At 42.3% G+C, this 16,808-nt stretch overlaps 3 protein-coding genes across 3 annotated transcripts in view; 1 reads left to right on the top strand and 2 right to left on the bottom strand.

Annotated features, from left to right (window-relative positions):
• Window positions 1–217: 217 nt before the first annotated feature.
• CSUI_001336 (cyclophilin) lies at window positions 218–4,176 on the bottom strand. Its single transcript, XM_068061542.1, has 3 exons — window positions 2,425–4,176; window positions 1,398–1,575; window positions 218–290 (listed from the first exon to the last, which is right to left on the bottom strand). Exons 1-3 carry the CDS (start codon window positions 3,036–3,038, stop codon window positions 237–239), a joined length of 846 nt encoding a protein of 281 aa, XP_067926487.1. The 5' UTR covers window positions 3,039–4,176; the 3' UTR covers window positions 218–236.
• A 1,552-nt stretch (window positions 4,177–5,728) lies between these two features.
• Window positions 5,729–10,244, top strand: CSUI_001335 (gtp-binding protein; the record flags this gene model as incomplete). Its single annotated transcript, XM_068061541.1, has 2 exons — window positions 5,729–8,008; window positions 9,242–10,244. The coding sequence occupies 2 exons, from the start codon at window positions 5,729–5,731 to the stop codon at window positions 10,181–10,183; spliced, it is 3,222 nt and encodes a 1,073-aa protein (XP_067926486.1). The 3' UTR covers window positions 10,184–10,244.
• A 3,413-nt stretch (window positions 10,245–13,657) lies between these two features.
• The window catches only part of CSUI_001334 (alpha beta), an 8,213-nt gene continuing 5,062 nt past the window's right edge, over window positions 13,658–16,808 (bottom strand). The window contains exons 4-5 of the mRNA XM_068061540.1: window positions 16,574–16,788; window positions 13,658–16,082 (exon numbers count right to left, since the gene is read on the bottom strand). Coding sequence (XP_067926485.1) covers window positions 15,816–16,082; window positions 16,574–16,788 — 482 coding nt within the window. The 3' untranslated portion in view covers window positions 13,658–15,815. The remainder of the gene's footprint in view (window positions 16,083–16,573; window positions 16,789–16,808) is intronic.

Genomic DNA, 16,808 nt, shown 5'->3' with positions numbered 1-16,808 from the left:
TAGATTAATGATAGATAGATAGATTAAAGATAGATAGATAGATAGCATCCCGTAACTTCTCGTTTGTCAAGAAGGTTTGTCTTTTCAGGGATGTCTGTTATCTCTCTTTCTTTCCCTCTGTTTGAACTTCTTTCTTTAACTCATCTTTCTTTTCAACGAGTTCTCCAATGAGAAGAAGAAAGAAAGAAAACCGAAGGAAAGAGAAAGAGAAAAGAGGAGAAGAAGAGAGAGTGAAGTTACCTGACAGGTTGCAAAGGGACTCCTGATTTGCTTCCAGCGACTTCTTCTATCTGCATGCGTTGTGCATGCAAAGAGAAGTAAAAAGAAGAAGAAAACGCACGATGAAAATGAGGAGGAAAAAGCGCAAGAAGAAAAGAGAAACAAAGAAAGCCTTCAAAGACTACTCTCTTCTGTCTCTCTGTCTGTCTATACACCGTCGTACATACACATCATCCACTTCTCTCTCTCTTTCCCCTCTTCCTTTATCAATGTCTCTTGAACTTTAGATAGAAAGAACGTTCATCCATACTACCAATAAGGGAGAAAGAACGACATAAGAAGAAAGAAAAAAGAAGGAACAGAAAGAATGAGATTTCTGCTCGAGAGATAGAGAGAGAGGAAAACGCAACGTGAGAAGATGGAGATAGATATCGATAGCTCTCTGTCTGTATATACAGGCCTCAGTCACTTCTGTAGGATTTCTGTCATCCTAAAAGCTAGCAAAGACCAAAGACGAAATCTGACGCCTACATCCCTGTCTCATTATAGAGACATACAGATAATAGAGGGAAAAAAATAGATCAAAGATAGATAGAGAGATCGATACATATAGATAGACTAAAGATAGATATGGATGACTGAAGAGGGCGGGAAGGGGGATGGAAGATTCTCATAGACTCGAACGTAGCGACGGTTTCGGTTGAGGAGATAGACAGGAGTAGATGAGAATGAAGAATTTGACTTAATCTAAAGATCGATATACGATGTATCAGAAAGGATAGAAAACATACACCTCCTCGCATAGATACATACATACATATTCATAGGAATATACGTTCTTCTCATCAATCCACACCCTATGCTGTATATACACTCTAAACTCATACCTCCATACAAGTCTACAGACAAACCCCTCCAGGTGAGAATAGATACCGACCACGTAGAGAGGAAGAAAAAGAATGAAAAAGGGGGTAAGAAAGGCACGACAACGAAGAAGGAGAAGAAGATACAATTGAAGAATGGAAGTCTCTATCCATCCCTAGCTTCAGCCTTCTCCCTCCTATCTCTCTCCCTCCCTATGCAGAGGAAAGATCAAGAGACCTTCCTTCTCTCTGAATGAAAAGAGAGAGAAAGGGAGAGAGAAGGGGAGGCGTGATGGATTGCATGCGTGTGCGTACCTTTCGTATGACTTTCATGCCTTTGAGTATGGTGCCGATGACAACGTAGTGACGACTAAGAGGAGGGAGAGGCTGAAAGGTGATCAAAAATTGAGAAGAATTCGAGCAGGGTCCCGTACTCATGATAGCGACGTCTCCGTCTTGAATGAACTCCATATCGTAATTCTCATCCGGAAAGCTAGAAAGAACAGAAAATAGAAGAAAGAAGACGAAAGAAAGAAAGGTGGAGAAGAGAGCGAAGACAAGATTGAGGGGGGATGACCAACGAAGAAGAGAGAAAAAGAAGGGACGTAGTCGGATTCGAGTGTATATACACCACGAGGATGCTTATTTGTCTGTGAAGAAGATAAGAGAGATGTTTTTCTATTCATGTGTATATAGATGGATAGGTATAGAGAGAGAGTTATTTAGTTGTGGAGATGGAGAAGATGGAATGCTTCACGTAAACAAGATAAGAGCTCGATCAAGATGAAAGTGTATCGAAACAACTGAAGATTCTCACGGGAATCCGAGTGTATATACACAAGACAGTTGGACGGAATCTTCTTCGCATGCGGCCTAACAGAACACTCAGTGACAACTCTCTCGCCATCCGCATCTAATCTACCAAATTTCACCTATCTATCTATCTATCTCTAATCTATCTATCTATCTATCTTCAATCTATCTATCTATACACACGGACTCACATCATCTTCATCCTATATCGGCTCATATATATATATATATATATATGTTTTGTGTATCAACATGTATATATATATATATTAATGCGCTAGTTAGTATGTATGTCTGAAAAGAAGGAAAGAGGGGAGAGGTTGAAGACATAAACGTGTCTCTCTATACTGTAGAGGTGGACCTAGTAAAATCTTCTATACGTATCTAGACAAACGTCTCTATCCACAGAGAGAGAGACTTGTAGATATCCATGTATATATCCGAGTATGTTGTCCCATCATGTGGATATCCCTATCAATCTCTCTTTGCGAAGAGGTCCTGCAGAGTTGTCGTTTCTCTTGTCATATACCTTGATCCATATATGGAGATCATGTTCTTGCCTGTCCCGTCAACGATATCTCCGCCGATCAGATTTAGATTCTTCTTGATATAGTGGATCGAAGTATTTCTATACCCTACCACTTTATCTTGCGTTCTATAGCCTTCACATAGTTGAATGAAGTTCTCCGTACTTAAGGGCACTTTATCCGAATATAAGCCGATCAGGATTCTTCCTATGTACTTATTTCCGATAGCGAGATCCATGAAGACTTTGTCTCGGATGGCATCTCTATGGAGGAGAGATTTCTCTCGATTCGAATAGACACGATGAAAGAGATAGAAAGGCGGGAGAATAAAGATCGAGAGGAAAGATAACTGAGCTAAGATAGGTATAGAATTCCATTGATCTCGCCGACGTCTCCACCAACTCCAGAAGAGCCCTTCCTCAAGATAAGAGAACGAAGAAGAAGATGAAGGGGGGGGAGAAGAGGAGGGGGGGGGAGAAGGAGAAAGAGAAGAAGAAGGAGAAGGGGAAGAAGAAGAAGAAGAAGAGAAGGATGCAGATGTAGAGAGAAAGAGGCGGCGTGAAGGAGAGAAGACTGAAGAGAGGAGAGAGGAAGAACGAAGCGATGGTTTGAACATTGTGGTCAGAAAGACGAAAAAGACTTCTCCAAAGAAAGAAAAGAAAGAAATCTCCTGTGTCCTAATAGAAGATAAGTAGATTCAAGAAAGATATAGAAAGACGCAGGGGAGGAGACGAACTGGAAAAGTCTTGAGGAGACTGGGAGAAGAAAAGAAAAGAAAAGACAAAAAGAGGCGCCTGGTCAATGAGAAAGAGAGAAGAATGGAGAGGGAATGAAGGAAGGTATGGAAGGTGCAAGAAGAAGAAAAAGAATCTCCCAGGTGTATATACACCAGGAAGTTCTGAGTCCGTTCAGAAGAAATCGGAAAAGATGAGTTGCTGCTTCGAAGACTGAGGAAACAGAGTGGAAATCTCCCTTTTCATTGTCTTCCTTAGATGCCTTCTTAAGCAAAGAAAGAAGGAACAAAGAAAATTTTCTTCTGTGCTTTTCTTTTCTCTTAGTAGGGTAGAAAGGAAGGAGAAAAAGAAGAAGCAGACGGAAGTGAAGCTTCCTCAGTTCTAGACAGAAGATGAAGAAGAAAGAGGAACGTGTGAGATCTTCTTCTTCTTCTATTCCTTCATTTTGACTTCTGTCTTCTTCTCCCTTCTGCTTCTTTCTTCTCTTTCGTCCATTCTTTCTTGCTTTCTCCCTGTCTTTCTTCTCGCCCTCTTCAAAGTCGAGAAAAAGAAGAAGAACTCGATCCTTCTTCTCTCCTTCCAAGACGACCAGCGACTGAGGTGTTTATACACCAGACCTCAGTGCAAACTATGAGATGTCGATACACCTCAATCCTGCCGGAGAAAAAGAAAAGATGCATTCCTGGCACACAAAGGAAAAGTATAGATGGAGATAAAAGAAAGAAAGAAAGAAAGAAAGCTTTTCTCCTATCTTGATCTCTCAGGTCCTCGATGGTACTGCAAGAAACCCGGGAAGGTCAGACTGACAGGAGAAGGGAATTTCTTTCTTCAGTCCCTTCATCCTTCTCCTTCAAGGAATGAAGAGAATAGAAAAGTAAGGAGTCAATTCGCGCTGTTTAATTGGAGATTCAACACTAAGGCAAAGAACTTCTCTTGCTATTTGCGTTGTCATTCAGACCCTTTCTTCGCGTTTCTTTCTGAAGAAAGAAAGAAAGAAAAAAGAGAAGTAATTTGCTAAGGTCAGTCTTATGCAGCGAGCTGCTCCTTCTGCACTTGTTTGATCTTTCCTTCTCTCTCTCTCTCTCTCTTAGTTTCTCTTCTTCATCGATTGTCTTGTAGATGCTTAGGATTTGTTTTCTGCTTGCATGCATGCATGCACGAAAGGGGTGCATGCAAGCAGACGTGAGAGAGAGGGACTGAATGTGCGAGTCTGAAGGAGGAAACAGAAAGCGACGGACAGAAGAGACAGAGAGACAATCGATTCTCTCAGAGGGGAGATAGGGAATCGATGCTGTCCTTGAAAAGAGATTTGGGAAATCCATTGATCTTTCTCTTGGCTGAAAGATGGGAGAGTGTGCAACACACTCAGGGAGTAGAAGACAAGACAAGTGGATGTTTGCGTCTTTCTTTCTTTCTCTTCTCTGTTTCCATGGTGGATCGTGTGCATTGATCGGTCGAGCTCTCTATTTAGGAGTGCTAGGCTAGCATCTCTTGAAGTATCTTATCAAACTCTTCTATGGAGATGATCTATCGTCTATTCGATACATACACACATATGATACAGAGATATATGTAGCTAGACTCATGATAGATATAGCGCCAGAGGGATGTATACACGTGTGTATGGAGATGTCTTTCTCTCTCTCTCTTCATATATATATATATATATACATGAAGACCCAGCTAGAGATAGAAACCCTTCTGCAGAGAGAGGGAAAGCGAAAGAAATCTTTTGATACATGACTGATTGATGACCCAGACAAAGAAAGAAAGGAGGGGGAGGAAAGAATGAAAGAGAAAGAAACGAAAAGAAAGCAAGAACGAGGGAAAAAGAGAAGAAAGAGAAACATATCGTAAGCGTGCGTATCAAGTCTTTCCTTCTTCCTGTCTTTATCGAGAGGAACTGTCACCCTCTTTCTCTCAGCATCTTCTTCTCCTTTTCTTTCTATCTCTCTTTACTTCTCCATTCACTCTCTAATTTTCTCAGCTTCTCTCTTCTTCTTCCTCTTGTTGTAGATCTCCTCTTGCCTCTTCTTTCTTCTTCTTTTTCTTTTCACAGAGTGCGCCTCTCTCTGTCATGAATTTGATCAGCTTCATCTTTTCTCTCTATTCCCCCGGCCTTCTCTTTCTTCTCTCCTTTCCTTCTTTTTCTTCTTCTCTCTTACCCCTTTTCCATCTTCCTCTTCTTCTTCTTCATCTCCCTTTTGTTCGTCTCCTCTTCTCTCTTCTTTCTGTTTCACATACTCTTCCTCTCTTCTTCTCACTTCTCTCTTCATCTTCTTTCTTTCTTCTTATTCTTCTTCGTTTTCTTCCCCTTCTGCTTCTTCTTCTCTTTCTTTCTGCTACACATCTTCACTATACTCATGCGACCCGAAGAGGGCATGGGGATGTTTCTTTCAGATTTCTCTCTCCTTCTCTTCTTAGCTTACACAAGAGGAGCCTTCAACCTTGTCTAAAGAGAGCTCAAGAAGAAGAAGAAGAAAGAAGAAGAAAAAGAAGAAGAAAAGATGGAGAGACAAAGAAGAAGAGCAAGAAGATTCGTTACTACACTCTTCCCTTTCGATGTTTCTTGATGCACGAGGTGGTGAGACAGAATCTCCTCCCATCTTCTCTTCCTCTCTTCTCTCCGTCTTCTTTCTCTCCCTTCCAGCCTCCCTGCTCTTCTTCTTCTTCTCACCTCAGTCAAACTCTCCAGGCTTCTCTTTCTTCTTCTTCTCTTGTCAATCCATTTCTCTCTTCTTTCGGAGACAAGAATGCTTTCTTCAGCTCTTTCTTTAAGAAGATAGATTTCTTGTCGACGAAACAGTCTTCTCTCAGCTTCTCTCATCGTTCTTTTCATTCTCCTCTCACATCGACAAGGTCTCCTCTCTCCTCTTCTCTTTCTTCATCTTTCTCAGGTAGCCACTCTTCTTCTTTTACCTCTTCTTCTTCTGTTTCTTCTGTTTCTTCTTCTCTTCTTCTTCGGCCGGATCGCCCTCCTTCTTCTTCTTCGTCTTTCTCTCTCTCTCGCTCTTCTTCTTCTTTAGCTAGCTCGAATAGCCAGCGTCTTTCTCCTATGCATTCCATAGCTGGGCTTGCCTCACCCGTTCAAACCAGATCACCTCTCAATAAAGAAAAGAAGAGAAAGAAGCAGAAGAAAGGAAATGGACGCGCTACCCAAACTTCACCCAAGAAGAAGAAGAAGAGGAAGAGTTCGTCTGAGGAGAAAGGAAAGATGGCTACGCAAAAAAGAAGAAGAAAAGCCTTCCATACAACGCAGGTACGAAGAAATCCGCATCTTCCTTTACCTCGTCCTCTAGCACCTTCTTCTTCTTCTTGTCCTTCTTCTCGAACGAAGAAGAAAGGGAAACCTATCAAAGGGAAAGAAGAGGAGAAGGCCAAGAGAATTTCTCCTCTTCTTCACACAGAATCTCCGATCGTCTCGAAGAAGGAGAAATCTTCTTCTTCTTCTCTCTCTTCTTCGTCTCTTTCTTCTTCATTTCCTTCTTCTCTTCTTTCTTCTTCTCCTTTTCCTCTTCCTCATTTTTCTTCTCCTCCCCCTATAGGTATGCCGTTGCATGCAGCGATAGGAATCTTAAGAGGAGGTTCAAGAGTGAAGATCTGCGAGAAGATCCATCCATCGATAATTGGAGGAACTACATTTCTCGGATCTTTTGCTATCCCTTCTGACTTAGAGAAGTCTCTCTCTCTCAGACAAGGCGAAGCAAGTGAGAAGATGAAGAGCTATCAACATGACAAGAGAAAGAAGAAGCCTTCAAAAGACAGAGACCGTCGTATGGAGCTCTCTGATTCGAGTGTATGGACAGCTAAGGAGAGACGGGCTGCCTGGATCGCTTCACAAGATAAAGCTCGGAGTGAAGGAACAGAAGGCGAAGACGAGGGTGAATATACTCGAGAAGGTGAACAGGTTATTCATATTCCACCTCGAGATACTCTTCATTATTCTCCAGGGAGAGATCCATATACAGGAAAAGAAGAGAAAGAAGAAGATCACGACGACGACGACGAAGAAGAAGAGAGAGAAGGAAAAGAAGAAGAAGAAGAAAGTGATCAGCGTGAGTTGACGACTTCATCGTTCTCTTCTTCTTCTTTATCAACTCGACTCTCCCTTCGGTCAAAACTTCTCGAACGTCTTCTTCTTCCTTGCTTGGGTTTACCAGAAGTTGCTCTTTTAGGTCGTAGCAATGTAGGCAAATCCTCGCTATTAAATGCCATGTGTACATACACCCGAATTCGTCATCGAGGAAGGGGGAGTGAGACGGTCTTGTCATCGCAGAAGAGACTCTTTGATCAAGCGCGTGTATCTAAGAGACCTGGAAGTACTCGCAGTATCAATCTCTATCAAGTATGGACGCGCAGTTTGCCCGCGATCTCTTCTTCTTCTTCAAGAGCGAGGAAAAGAAGGAAAAGAAGAATGCAGATCATCTCTACCAGCAAGAAGAAGAAGAAAAAAAACACAAAGAGTGAGGTGGTGAGAGAAGGGAGAACAGTCTTTTCGCAGAGATCTCCACATCTCGAGACGAAAGAAGAAGAAGAGAAGAAGAAGATGATGATGAGGAGACGGAGACAGCTTCGACAAGCATCCCAGCGGAGAGGCGTCTTAGTGCTTGCAGATCTCCCGGGGTATGGTACTACTAAAGGTCTCTCAAAAGATCATGGGAAAGAGTTAAGTAAGAACGTCCGACTGTATGTGGAGAAGAGAAACGAGCTCCGTTTGTTTCTCCTTCTTGTCGATGGAAGAATCGGCTTGCGTGATCTCGATGCTGATCTTCTTGCGTGGCTCATAGAACAAGAAATTCCTACTCTCCTGGTCGTCACGAAGGCCGATAAAATGAACCGACAACACTTCGAGGTATGTCTCTTCTGCTTATTCTAGCTCGTAGCACATGAACTTCCACCTTCTTCTACAGAGAGATCTAGAGGGAAAGAGAGATGTAGGCACATGGATGAAGAGAGGATGGGAGGAGAGGAGGAGGAGAAGAAGAGAGGAGGATAGAAGTTTTGCCGAGCTATCATCTCTATGTAGACCCCCCCCCTACCTACCGATGTAGGTGACATAGAGGCCTTCAGCCCCACACACATCTATCTAGGTATATACCTTTCTTAAGAGAGCGTGTCCGTGCCTGTATCTAGATGCAATAGCGATATAGGGAGAAGCAAAGTATAGGGAGTGTCTCCTATAGTGTCATCAACTCTATGTATGAAGGTCTTCCCTCTTGGGTGCTGGTCGTCTGCATGAAATCTCTTCCAGTAGATTTTCTTCTTTCCGTCCCGTATCTCTAAGAAAAGTACGAGGGCTTAGCTCCTTCACTGATAGGCAGGAATACTACGAGGGCATAAAGAAGAGATCTCTACTTCCTGCTTCTGGTTCGATTCAACAGTCCCATATCATAGTTTTACACTCGAGCTCTTCTTTATCTCTTTCTCTCTCTCTTTCTCTCTCTCTGTCTCTCTCTCTCTTTTGCCTCTTCATTCGCACATCGTTCTTTTTTCCGTACCGCTGTGCATGCATGTACGGAGAGGGGAGAGGAAGAGGAAGCTTTCTAGCTCACACGAGAGGTCTTCTATCTCAGATCGACATGTGTGACTTTGTGAGTTTTAGAGTATAAGCCGTGTATGTATTTATATCAGCCAAGCATATCCCCTTCACGGTTTGACACGTAGAATCTCTATGATAGGATTCTCTAGAGAGAGATAGAGAGATATACCTGTAAGGAATCTTCACTCGAATGAAGGTGTACGCATGGCTTTATCTATCTAGATCTTGGGGTGTTTAGACGGATGTATCTATGTATGTATATCTCTCCAACTTCTTCGCCGAGGAGAACAAGCAAGGGCTGTATCTATGTACATCCAGCCACCACAACTTTAACAGGGAAAGACAGAGTGTTCTTCTTGCTCCTGACGTATTGACACTTGTCGATACATACTCGACTATGGGTGACGTTTTTCCTCTTTTTGCCCTCTTAGCTTCGCTTCTAGTGCCTCTGTGTGTCTCCCTCTTGTGCAAGATTCTCATTCTTCATTCATGCGTTCACGAGAGACGATTTCTGCGGGGTTTGTCTCTTGTGGCATTTCTTTCCAGAACTTAGTAGATCAGTTCTCTTTCTATCCGAAGCTTCTTTCTCTACCCTCTTGCATGCAACGGTTTAAAGCTCTCCGGCCAGAGCCTAAGGTCGTTGAGAGACATCAGTATGTCTCTCCTGCTCTTCTTGCCGCTGCAAGAACTTCTTCTGACAATGATAAATCTACGAAATACCAACAGGAAGAAGAAGAAGAAAAAGAACAAGAGCGAGGCTTAGAAGAAAAGAAGGGAGAAGCAGGTTCAAGAGAGAGAGGAGAGAATGAGGAGAAGATTGCGGAAGGTAGAAGGGGTGATGGGACGGTTGTCTCTAGTGAGGGTGTTGGTGCGCCTCTTCCATCGGGTGTACATACACCTGAGTTATATACACTAGCTTCATCAGATAAACGTGTCGGTGTCTTACATGGCTTAGAAGGACAAGAAGGAGAGAAAATTCGCCAAGAAGAAGAAGAAAAGAAGGAAAGAGCTGAGATATATCACCTTCGAGGCTTGGAAACTTTTCAAGCATCCTCGCTAAGTAAAAGAAATATCTCAAGAGAAGGTCAAGCAGAAGAAGAAGAAGAAGAAGGACGTATAGAGGTCATCCTCACATCAGCAGCGACAGGTCAAGGAATCGCGGAGGTCTGGAGATTCATATGTGAGGCATGCAGTGCGAAAGGAACGAGAGAGAACATGTATGTAGAAGAAGCTGAAGAGAAGGAAAATGGCGATGAAGATACAGCAGAACGTTGGAGTGACACCCGAGAAGAAGAGAGAGACAGCAAGGGAGATGAAAGAATGAGTTCAGTTATGAGAGAAGGGGAAGAAGAGGAGAATAGGCAAGATAGAAAAGACCGGCAGAGCTCAGCAGATGGTATAGATGACAAGAAGAAGAAGAAGAATCGTAGAAAAACCGATAGAGATGAATATAATTATGAAGATCCATTCTGGGGTTTCGGCCTATAGAGGAATGTCAATAGAAAGAGAGAGAGTGAGAGAAATTAACATCTCTCTCATGATTAAAGGCAGCTCATATATGTATGTATACATATGCATATATGTATAAGTTATCTATCTATCTATATATGTATATATGTATATATATGCATTTGATGAGCATTGATATAGAATGAGAAGTGATTCATTGCTCCTGTTTCCTCTTTTTTTGTCACTCAACTCAACCCCCGGGTGTCTGTACATACACCCCAACCACTCCAGGTGAGGCACGTCATCTAGTTACATTCTCACTGCGCTTTCCCTCCCTTTCTCTCTATCTCTTTCTTTCTCTCTTTCTCTCTCTCTCTCTTTCTCTCTCTCTCTCTTTCTTTCTCTCTTTCTCTCTCTCTCTCTTTCTCTCTATCTCTTTCTTTCTCTCTCTATCTATCTCTTCTTCTCTCTTTCTCTCTATCTCTTCTTGCTCTCTTTCTCTGTCTTGTCAAAAAGAAGGACCAGGTGAAGTGTGTGGGTAAACAAGCTAGAAACCCTACGTATGACGTTGATCTACAGAGCTTCTTCTCCTCCTTACGTCTTTCTTCACTTCAAGCTCTCTCACGTCTTTCCGTCTCTTTCTGAATCTAAGAGAAAATCTCCGTCATCCCGAAGAGAGAGAGAAAGAAACAGAAAGAAAGAAATTACTACCCTATCTCTCCTAGAGAGCAGGCATGAAGAACGTGGAGATCATGATAGCTAGGGCATGTATGGGAGAAGAGTCATTTTAAGAGCGTTATACGTAGAGCCTGGACCTTCACAAATAACTCTCGGGAGCGGCTACTGCTCTACACTCCGATAAGGGGGGAGTGTCTCCTATAGAATCTGATAGGCAGAGAAGGCTGTAATGTCTTTCTCTACAAGCACTTCTCTGAAGATAGAGAAAGAAGGGAGGAAGAGAGAAAGAAAGAAAGAAAGAAAGGAATGAGAGAATGATGAAAATGTTCTTTCCTTCATTCAGTCAAACGTGAACTAGATTTTAGAAATCCCTTCAACTCTTGCATATAGAAAGATAATATATAGACATACATATAGGTAAAATATTGAGATACATACACATCATAGATAATATATAGAGATACATATACATATATGAGTTCAAATTGCTAACTGCTGCCTCTGACTATGTGAATGCATATCCATATATATATATATATGTGTGTATATATATGTCTTGTACATCTGCAGGGCTGCCCTGGGAAGAGGTAGAGAAAGTGAGAAGGACTAGTAGTCGTAGTATTAGTACTAGTGGTGGCATTGGCTTTGTTTCTCAAAGACGTTGTGAACAGTCATGTGTGGAGACGAGACTCTCGAGTGAATCAACATAGATGAAGATGAGAAAAATCAAAACACACCCTTCCTTTCTTTCTTTCTTTCCACCTCTTTCTTCCTTTCTTTCTTTCTACCTCTTTCTTCCTTTCTTTCTTTCCACCTCTTTCTTCCTTTCTTTCTTTCTACCTCTTTCTTTCTCTCAGCTCGGAGGTATGATACGTACAGCCCCCCTCCTTCTGTCTTGAACGTGTATCTAACTGAGTGTGTATGAGAGGTTCTATTGATAGCGCATGCATCGAATAGTCCATCCTCTCTTCATTCCTACTACTCTTCTTTTACCTGTTACGATACATCACACACAGTTTGGGTTGCATTTCATGTCTCCTCTTCTTCTTCTATGTCTTCATAGAGAGTTCTATCCAAGTCCATACATAGATGCAAACCGAGAGCTTCTTGTAGATATCTCTAGATACATATGAAGTGTCTTTCTATCGTGCAAGAAATCCATCTACTTGAAATCTTCATGACCTCTCAAAGAAAGAAGAAGAAGATACATACCTCATAGCTCGTTCTTCGCCTCCTATCCCTACTACTGTCGCCCGTCATATCTTCGAGATATGCATGAGCCTCTCTGTACTGAAATTACTTCCTCTTCTCTCTCTTTTTCTTTTCACTTCGGTCTACTCGTTGTAGAGCTAAACCTCGAAGGTGAGAATGTGAGTGATGTAAGATGGTACTATTTAGTTGGGAGGTTGAGAAAGGAGCAAAGAAGAAGAAGAAGAAGAAGGATCTTGTTATCTTTGTAGATCTTAAAGACGCTTCTATCCTTCTCCAGCTCCGCCTACCTTTGTTTCGTGGAGATAGCGACTTCTCTCACACCTTTTACTCCTATGAAATAACGCTGATGGCAACTCGTGGGTAAGAGAATAAGGACACTTTAAGCTCGCTAAAAAGCTTGCTATGAGGAGATGTGGTCATGTGTCTTAAAGCTTCTCAAGTTGCCTAGATGACTGAGCTAAAGAGAGAAAGTAAAGGAGGAGAAAGAGAGAGAGGGAACATGCCTGTTGAGAAAAAGATCAAAAGACAGCATTAGGAGGAGGAGTCGCCGTAGGGGATTATACTTCTATCATGACTAGGAACCCTAGTGAAGAAGAATAAGACCTTCTCTCTTTTTCAAGTGCCTCTTAATCTCTCGTCTAGAAGTCTTAATCTCCTCCCCCCTTAGGCTGATAGAGGTTGTCGCTGTTGCTTTGGTCTATCTCTCTCTCTCTCACTTAATTCAGACAAGGAGCCCGTGAGTGAGTGAGGAGATGCAAAGCGTCTTTATGAGATCGCGCCAGGAGTAGTACTTGTAAAGGTGGGGCTCGTTGCTTCCCTTTTCTTAGAGTTGAAAGGTCTAAGCTCTTAGGGCGGGAGAACGGGGGGGTCGTGGTCGTTCGTTCGGTTGGCTTGACGAGAACCGCCTTAAAGGATGACAGATTTTCGGTGTACAAGGCTAGGAAGATGTGAAGAGAATTCTTCTGTGGGTAGATAGAGATCTTTTGGTGGATGAAGAGTAAATTCATTTGTTATGCTTTTCTCATGTAAGACTAGATTGAAGAGATAGAGGGAGTGCAAGGGGCGTAGAATAGCGATGGAGACTCTGAAAGGGGGAAGGAAAGGACTGGGTGATGTGGCTTTCTGATTAAGAGAGAGGAAAAGATAGATAGATAAAGATAGATTAAAGATAGATAGATAGATAAAGAATGGGTATCATACCTCTTGATTTTTTGTATTGCAGAGGAGAGCGACGTCGAGAGAGGAAGAAGAAGAGTGAGATTCCTACTAGAATAGTTGTCGCTGCAGGTGTGTTTGAACGGCATGTGACTGCCCCCTGACAAGGAGAGATCGGTTTCTATCTCTTATACACCTTATCTAGATTTCTATCTCTTCGACACCCTACTACTTATCTTGAAAGAAACGAAGAGCACAACCCTACCTCTTATCCTGTGTCTTATCTAGTCATGCAGACCTCCAGAAGAAGAGAGGAGGGAGTGTCCTATCTCTACTCCATCCATTTAAACCTATCTTGACTCTGCCTGTCTTTCTATGTATCTGGGTTCTATTTCTATCTATTTCAAAGAAGAGTGCATGCCTGCCTGTCTTTGTCTCTGTCTCTCTGTGTGGTGAAGGAGAGAGAAGTGCCCGTCTGAGTTCATTAACAAGAGAAGGAATGGATGATGTGTGTCTGACACCTATGACACGCAAATAGAAGGAGCAAGATGAATGCATGCGCTTGTTCTTTTTGTCTCTTTAAAAATCCAAAGACGAAGAAGAAGATCGGCATCACGACAATGACGTGCATGAAGAAGAAGAAGAGAAAAAAAGGGGGGAAGAGCGGAACAAAAAAACGTGAACAGAAAGAAAGAAAGAAAGGACAACAAAGGCTTTCCCGCCCTATATATCACTAGATACCTTTCTAAGTCTTGCTGCAGAAATGAACGAAAAAGTAGAGAGAAGATCACTATTCTTAGCATTGTCGAAGAAGAAGATGAAAGAAAAACATAGTTTATGAAAAGTTTTATGGACTCCCTTCATCTTTCTTCTTCTTCTCTCTCATCTCTTTCGAGCTGAGCTTGTTTCTTTTCTCCTCCTTCTTGTTCTCTTCATCTCTCATTTCCTTCTCTTTCTTTCTTTCTCCTTTACCACACTTCAACGGATGGCCGGAGGTGTCACACCAACAAGAGAACAAGAGAAAGACGTTTTCCTTGTAATTCTTTTCTCTTTTCTTCCCTGTGAATGAATGAATGAAAAAACTACATCCACACCTACTACACCTACTACTACGACAACAAATATGTGCATGCACCACGCATCATGCATGCATGCATTGACAAATGGTGGAAGAATGTTTCATAAAAAGAAAGAAAAGGTGTGTACATACACCCTGTATCATTCATTGAATGATTGAGATTAATATATATATATATATATATCGCGACCCCCTCGCCTACATCAAGAACCTTCTACAAGATCTCTCTAAATTCTTTCCTTATCGTCTTGTAGAAGAAAAAGAAGAAAAAGACCAATACGGCCGCGATACGTCTCTTCTCTCGGGGAGGCCCGATGATTGCTACTGCCATTGTTAGACTACTTGAATATAAGATCTTCAAGATAGATAGATAGATTAAAGATAGATAGATGAAAGATAGATAGATAGATATCATTGATGTTTCTCTTTGCCTTAAATGAACGGAAAAACTCACAAGTTGAGGTGTCTATTCTTCTTCTTTCTCGCTCCCCTTCCTTTCTCATTCCTTCTCTTCATATAGCCTTCTTCTCTCTTTCTTGCCTCACGAGAAAGATGCAAGATGAATGCGTGAATAAGAGGAATGAACAGACACAAGGTGACTTCCTAGCATACACCCCTTACCCGAACCTCTCTTACATGCTTGGAGAGAGAGAGAGAAAGACAGAAAGATTCGATTTCTTGAGCCTCCCGATGATCGCGATCCTCCTTCACTCGATTTACAAAGATCTTCTTAAAGAAGTCTTTCGACTTCTCGAAACACAAGAAAGAGAAGGAAACACCAGCCAAAGCAACTCCGTACGAGAGAGATACATAGAGCGAGAGAGAGAGTTGTGTAGCTGCTATATGCGTGAGGAGAGAGAGAGAGAGTGACAAAGCGCCTGCTTCAGATGAAGAAGGTCTTTCTTCTTCTTCTTTTCTTATGAGACGTATCTAGATCTAGATACACTAGGCCTTAGACTCACGATGCTAACGCCTAGGCATGAAGAGAGAAATGGGGATATAAATCAACTAATGACTGCAACTCCCCCCCAGCCTACCTTGGGAGTTGTTTTCAAATAGGAGAAGAAGAAGGACAAGAAGGAGGAGGAGGAGGAAGAATGAGAAACGGAAGGTCGTTATGTTTCAATCGATCTATGTCTATATGATGTATGTATCTATGTATCTACGACGTGCAGCTCTCCTCACGACTTCGATGATTGACTGGTCGATCACACAGACAGTGTGTGCTTGTACATCGACAAGCTTTTCTTCTTCTTCTGTATTATATGCATCTTTTCTTCTACACCCTCACACGTCAAGGCTTCTCATACTACCACTTCTACTGCTACTCGTACAATGCTATCCTTTGACCACGATCTCCCCCATCTTACTCTCTCTCTTTCTCTCCCTCTCTATCTCACGATCTATCTATTATCTACCTTTCATTCTATCTTTCTATCCCCCCCTCCTTCGTGTCTGTCTCTCTCTCTTTCATCTCTCCATGCATCTTCCTCTTTTCTTTCTCCCTGTCTCTTTCTCTCCCTTTCTGTATCTTCTTTTTCTTCATCTTCAGGCTGCGCCAAGGGTTGCATTGGATTTGTAGGATCGCAGAGCAGCTGAGGTAAGAGAAGAATCTGAATGACGAGGGGGGGCTGACGATGCCCCTCCTGTGAGAGTAGAAGTCGTCCCTCCTCCACCTCCTCGTGAGCGAACGAACTTAAGAAAGCGAGCGACGTTTTCATAGAATTCCCTTCTGCCTAGAAGCTCCAAATTATTATGACCGCCCCCCTCTATCCAGTAAGGCGTCACACTCAGCTTGCATTTGTTATACAACTCCTACACACACATAAATAAAGAAAGAAAGATATCGTATACAGATACATTAAAGATAGACAGAGTAAAGACAGATAGATAGATAGATTGAAGATAGATGAACAGGTAGATAGATACAGTCGGAAAGGGAGCTGGAAGAAAAAAGAAGAGCTGAGTGTTTGACTAGGGCCATCGTTACTGAAGAACGTTGTGTCTCCCGCTCTCGTGAGGAATTGTCTACTCTACGCATGCACTTGAGAAGAGGCAAGAAAGAGACGCCGAGAGAATAAGAGAGACCCTGAGAGTTCTTGTCATAAGAGAAGCCCCCCGCCAAGAGTCATAAGCGTCTAGTAGTAGTAGTAGTAGGACAGGTGATATTCTCGTAAGTCATGTATGGAGCAGTAGTGGTAGTAGTAGTAGTAGTAAAGATCTGAACGATGAGAAAGAAGAGGTGTGAGGAGAAGCCTGAGGTGTATGCATGTACATGTGTGTTTTGAGATTTTCTCCTTTCTTACCATGCCGTGATGTACAGGGACAATTTCGTCTTTCGTTCCATGGATGATAAAGACAGGACAAGTCACTTTACTGATCTTATCGATATTGCAGAACATGTCTCCTGGCAGAGAGAATCTTGTATTAAGACCAACACGATGGATTGAAGTTAAGCCGCTCTGCAAAATCATCCCCCCTAACACATGCCGAGAACCTAAATGACAAGAGGCACCCGTCCCTAAGAAAGAGTGAGAAAGA

The sequence above is a fragment of the Cystoisospora suis genome, assembly GCF_002600585.1.
Source record: "Cystoisospora suis strain Wien I chromosome Unknown contig_526, whole genome shotgun sequence".
In the NCBI taxonomy this organism is placed as follows: domain Eukaryota; phylum Apicomplexa; class Conoidasida; order Eucoccidiorida; family Sarcocystidae; genus Cystoisospora; species Cystoisospora suis.
The sequence above is the reverse complement of the archived record's forward strand: the minus strand, read 5'-3'. Positions and strand labels throughout refer to the sequence as shown.